This window comes from Aedes albopictus, chromosome 2, assembly GCF_035046485.1.
Source record: "Aedes albopictus strain Foshan chromosome 2, AalbF5, whole genome shotgun sequence".
Taxonomy (NCBI): domain Eukaryota; kingdom Metazoa; phylum Arthropoda; class Insecta; order Diptera; family Culicidae; genus Aedes; species Aedes albopictus.
The window spans coordinates 125613364-125618257 of NC_085137.1; the positions used below are offsets into that span (position 1 = coordinate 125613364).

General features: G+C 41.5%; 1 protein-coding gene across 8 annotated transcripts in view; it reads right to left on the reverse strand.

The window, feature by feature from the left end:
* LOC109417759 (sodium/hydrogen exchanger 7) overlaps positions 1-2741 on the reverse strand; it is a 47541-nt gene extending 44800 nt beyond the window's left edge. For 4 of the 8 annotated variants that reach the window (XM_029853252.2, XM_029853254.2, XM_029853251.2 and 1 more), the window contains exon 1: positions 2242-2741. In XM_029853252.2, coding sequence (XP_029709112.1) covers positions 2242-2533 — 292 coding nt within the window. In that variant the 5' untranslated portion in view covers positions 2534-2741. The remainder of the gene's footprint in view (positions 1-2241) is intronic. The other 4 variants (XM_029853256.2, XM_029853258.2, XM_029853255.2 and 1 more) reach the window with 1 other exon arrangement.
* Between the last annotated feature and the right edge of the window lie 2153 nt (positions 2742-4894).

Consider the following 4894-nt stretch of genomic DNA (forward strand, 5'->3'; position numbering starts at 1 on the left):
CTGTAGGAATGACTGGAGGAACCCCTGGAGACATGCCTGTAAAATTCCTGGAGGAATCTCTAGAGAAATTCCTTGAGAAATCTCCATAGGAACTTCTGGAAGAAACCCTAGAGAAATCCGTGGAGGAATTTCTGGAGGATTTTCTTGAAGAATCACTAAGGAACTTTCAGGTAGAATCCCTGGAGGAATTCCTAGTGGAATTTCTAGAGCAATTCCGTGAGGTGTCTCAAGAGGAATACCTGGAGGAATATATGGAGGAACTCCTAGAGGAATCTCTAGTTGAATTTTTAGAAGAATTCCTGGACGAACCCCTGTAGGAATTTTCAGACGAATCCCTGAAGGAACCTACAGAGGAATCCTGGAACAATTCCTGAAGCAAATAATGGAGAACTCCATTGTAGAATTCCTGGGGGAAGCTCAGAAAGAAATGCAATGATCAATTTCTGAGGGAATTCCAGAAGGAGTTTCTGAAAAAATCCCAGAAGAAAATATTGAAGAAATCCCTGAAATTCTAGAGAACATCCCGAAGGAATCCTTAAAAGAATACGTGGAGGAATCCCTGTACTAGTATACCTCTGGAGGACTACCTGACAAACCCCCAGGAGGAATCTCGGAAGCAATGCTAAGAGAAATTCCTAGGGGAATCTCTGATGTTCCTGGAGGAGTTTCTGCAAAAATTTCAGGAGGAATTCCTGAAGGAATCCCAAGAAGAGTGCTTGGAGGCATTTTTAAAATAATCTCGGGAGTCGTTGCTGAAAAAGTCACACAATGAATTCCCGGGTGAATCCTTGGAGGAATTTCTGAAGAAACTCCATGAGTAATTCCTTAGGGAATTTCAGGAGAGTTTTCTTAGAGAATTCCTGGAAGAATTTCTCTAGGAATCCCTGCATAAAAAATCTGGAGAAATCCATGTCTGCAGTAATTTCTAGACAAATTAATTAAGTAAGAATAAGATGGACTTTTTAAGGTATTTTTCTAAAAAAATTTAAGCAATTCCTTGAGTATTTTTTAAATAATCTCTAGTAATATTTTCTGAAAGAATTTCTTGATGAACTGCGGAAACACTTCGAATAATTCCAGATGGAATTATTGGAGCAATATCCAGTGGAATTTTGGAAGGAATATATGGAGAAATTCCTGTAGAAATCTCTGAAAGAATACCAGCAGAATTACCGCAAAAGATCTCTGCAGAAATTCCCGAAGGAAATCGCGAAAACAGCACTGTAGGAACCTCTAAGGATATCCCAGGACAATTCTGCAAGAGTATCTCCCAGGGTTTTCCGGTATACTCTCAGAGTTTCTAGCAGAATTTCCTACGAAGAACGGTTTTGCGAGATAGCTTTCCAGCGACTTCAACTTAGTTTTTTGCAAGATTTCTTTAAAAGTTGTTCCAGAGATATCTTCCAGATAATATCATGGAATTTCTTTTCAAGTTCCTTGCGGGATTTCTCCCATATCTTCTCTCGGGATATCTCTTAGAGGTTTTCAGAGTTAGTTCCTCGCGGAATTTTCCTAATTACTTCCAGTTCTCCCGGAAGAAATCCCATCAGGAAGAACTTCTGCAGAAACCCCGGTAAAACTGCTGAAGAAATCCTGGGAGGAAATCTAGTAGAAATCCCAGGAATAACTCCTATAGAAATCTGGCAGAAATACCCCAATCATTCAAGAGAAATCCTGAATATACGGGGAAATATCCTAGGGGCATTCATTTTGTACGCCTTGCAAAATCTTCCCTTCGTACGGGTTTTTCGTATACCTAATGCATTGATTGTTACATTTTCTGGAAACCCCCCTCCTTCCTCTGACCGTGACGTACTTAATGGATGCCCACTGAGAGAAAATCCCGTAGAGATCCCGGGATAATCACACAAAAAAATCTTAGACAAAACTCAGGTTGGGGGACAAGGGACTCTGGTAGCATACCGGGAAGAAATCGCGGAAAGAAATTCTGGAGAATCCCCGGGGGAATCAAACGGAGTTCAGGAATCCTGGAAGATTCTGAAGGAAGAATCTCGGAAAGAATTGCTCGTTTTTTTTTTAATTCAAAGATTGCTAAGAAGATAGTCGTGAAAATTTCAGAAAAATTGAAGGACCGCGATAGCAAAAAGTTTGGGAACCACTGAGTAACCCGATACAGTTTCATTTCAAACAGCAGCAGGCTGTGTTATCACAGCTCATAATGAAGCGACACAAAGGGCACACCACCTACTAAGAAGCGAGATGATGATTTGAGTGACTCACCGTAGATGACCGCTAGTCCGGTTTCATGCAACCAGGACACTCTGCGATGCTTGAACAGCCAAATGGTCAGGACCGTCAGGGTCAGCAGGAACGTATAGAGCAACAAATTCAGACTGTCGATCTGGTGTAGCTTGTTGGCCTTGGCATCCAGCTCAATATCGGTGGATTCGCCATAGCAGCGGCCACTGTGCCCCAGCAGAACTGCCACCGAACAGACTATCACAAAACAAACACTCAGCTCCGGACGAACCCTCCGGGATTTCACTCGCGACGAAGTAGCGATGGCCTTCATGGCGTTGATTCTTCCCCCTTTCCGCGGAGCACTGCGATTCGCGCTCGCGAACGCATTCACGCACTACACTAGCCCCGGACCGATACTCTGGGAGTCACTCGCGGTTAGAACTGGTAATCACTACACTTTTTCAGACCGGATTTACGGGAAGAAAATTCACGACGGCGGAGATATTATTTTTTCCTCCGTTTTACACTGTTTGTTTTTCTCTGACATTCGCATCGCATCGCGACGTCGCACAAGAAGAAAAAAGTTTGAGACGAACTGTCAACTGCAGGGGTGGAAACAAAGGCGTGCAGTACTAGATTAATCATCATATCATTAGGGTGGGTCAATTTTATATTATCAATCCAGTTGAAATCCGGAATAAATACATTATATTTTTACACGGCGTTTTTACACGATTTTTTAAACGATTTTCTCGAAATTACGGGATGTGCAGTTTTCTTAATCTTGTACCTCACGCTATGCCCAATGGGAAGTATTATGAAAAGCAAGATGAAAAGTGAATGTACCTTAAACTTTATTCGCTAGAACCATATTTTCGGACCTCTAGATTCAGAAAATGTGTGGTTAAAAATAATCCATCTTGGGTTTTTTTTTCATACATTTTTATATGAGACGAAATTGACCTTAAAGCACTGTTTGCAGTTCAGAAGGAATCTTGATGCATGGGAAATTCCTTGCCTGAATCGCTCAAGAAACCGGTTTTTCTTCGATCGCAGAACGCAGTAGAAAAGAAATGACAGTTGAGTTCAATGGCAGTCACCGAAGAAAGTTTCTGCCAAGAAGTTTCTTGTGCGATTCCTTTAGAACTCGAAACTGCGCTTAAAATTACTTTTTTCGATATTCGTATGGGAAAATAGTAAAAAATATTAAAAATATCAAAAAAACCAAGACGAAATATTTTTAACCGCACAAATTCTGAAACTAGAGGTTCACGATCCTATAGGGAATAACATTTGAGGTACATTCGATTTTGATAATACTTCCCTTTGGACATAGCGTGTACCTCGCTAGAACTGCACGACAGGCAGGTTATCGGGCAATATTGTTTTGATTTTGCGATAGTATCAGGCAACACCTCAGCAAACCGGGAGAAATCCTGAGAAATTCTGAGCAATTCTGGAGAAGAAAAATGCACTCTCCAGCACAGAGTCTTACCCCGAGCCCACAACCCCGAGTTCATTCTGCTGTTGAGAACTCAGTAAAAAGATGGATAAAATATCGAGTTGATCTTAGTGTGTAGTACGCAGTTGCGAAGAAATAACAATTAAAATGGCAGCCACTGTAGAAAATTTCTGCCAGGAATCGGTCAAAAAATAATTTCTTGAGCGATTCCTTTTGAACACGAAACGGCTTAATAGGACGGATCGGTGAAGTACTAGATTTGTAGTAATGAGCTGAATTTTAGTATGGTGAGAAGGTCAATTCTCCGTTTCTGCAATGAAATGGTACAAAAAGCGTGGGTATTATGATTCCTTGCCTAATTTGATGCTGTTTGAGCAAAATCTCGAGCAAAACTTTGGGCAACAGTGTTGTTGTTTTCTCCATTTCTTGCAACATAAACAACATAGTTATCCAAAGTTTTGCTCAAACAGCATCAAATTAGGCAAGGAATCATAATACCCACACTTTTTGCACCATTTCTTTGCAGAAACGGAGAATAGACCTTCTCACCATACAAAAAATCAGCTCATTACTACAAATCTAGTACTACACCGAACGTGCCCCATTCGCTTTAATCCTAAAGTGATCGACAAATTGTTGAAATGGACACCCCCTATCGTCTGACGACACCAGAAACAAAAAAAAATGGACACCCCTAATGAAAATTGTCTAATCCTTTTTGTGCTCCCTTTTCTTCATCCAGATTAGTCCTGTTCAACGACATAGGTTGAACTTGCTCGAAGTTGCTCCATCCTACTCTTACCCATTTGTCAACAAACGGGAAAGAGCGGGATGGAGCAAGTTCGAGCAAGTTCAACCTACGTCGTTGAACAGGACTATTATTGGGGACTACGAAGGTGATGATTTTGTTTGCGGTTTTCTGTGAGAAAGTGAAGGAGGGAAGATTTTTTGCTTTTTTTTTCACTCATACTCCCGTAAGAAACCCCGTAGGAAGAAAGAGTGTTTCCCGGCTCATCAACCTTCGTAGTCGCGAATTTTGTGTTCGCTGCCGTCGCGTCATTTTCATAACCTCCTTCGATTCGAACCGTTGCGCGTCAAAAATAAATAGTCCTGTTCAACGACGCAGGTTGAACTTGCTCGAAGTTGCTGCATCTTGCTCTTACCCATTTGTCATCAAACGGGTAAGAGCGGGATGCAGCAACTTCGAGCAAGTTCAACCTGCGTCGTTGA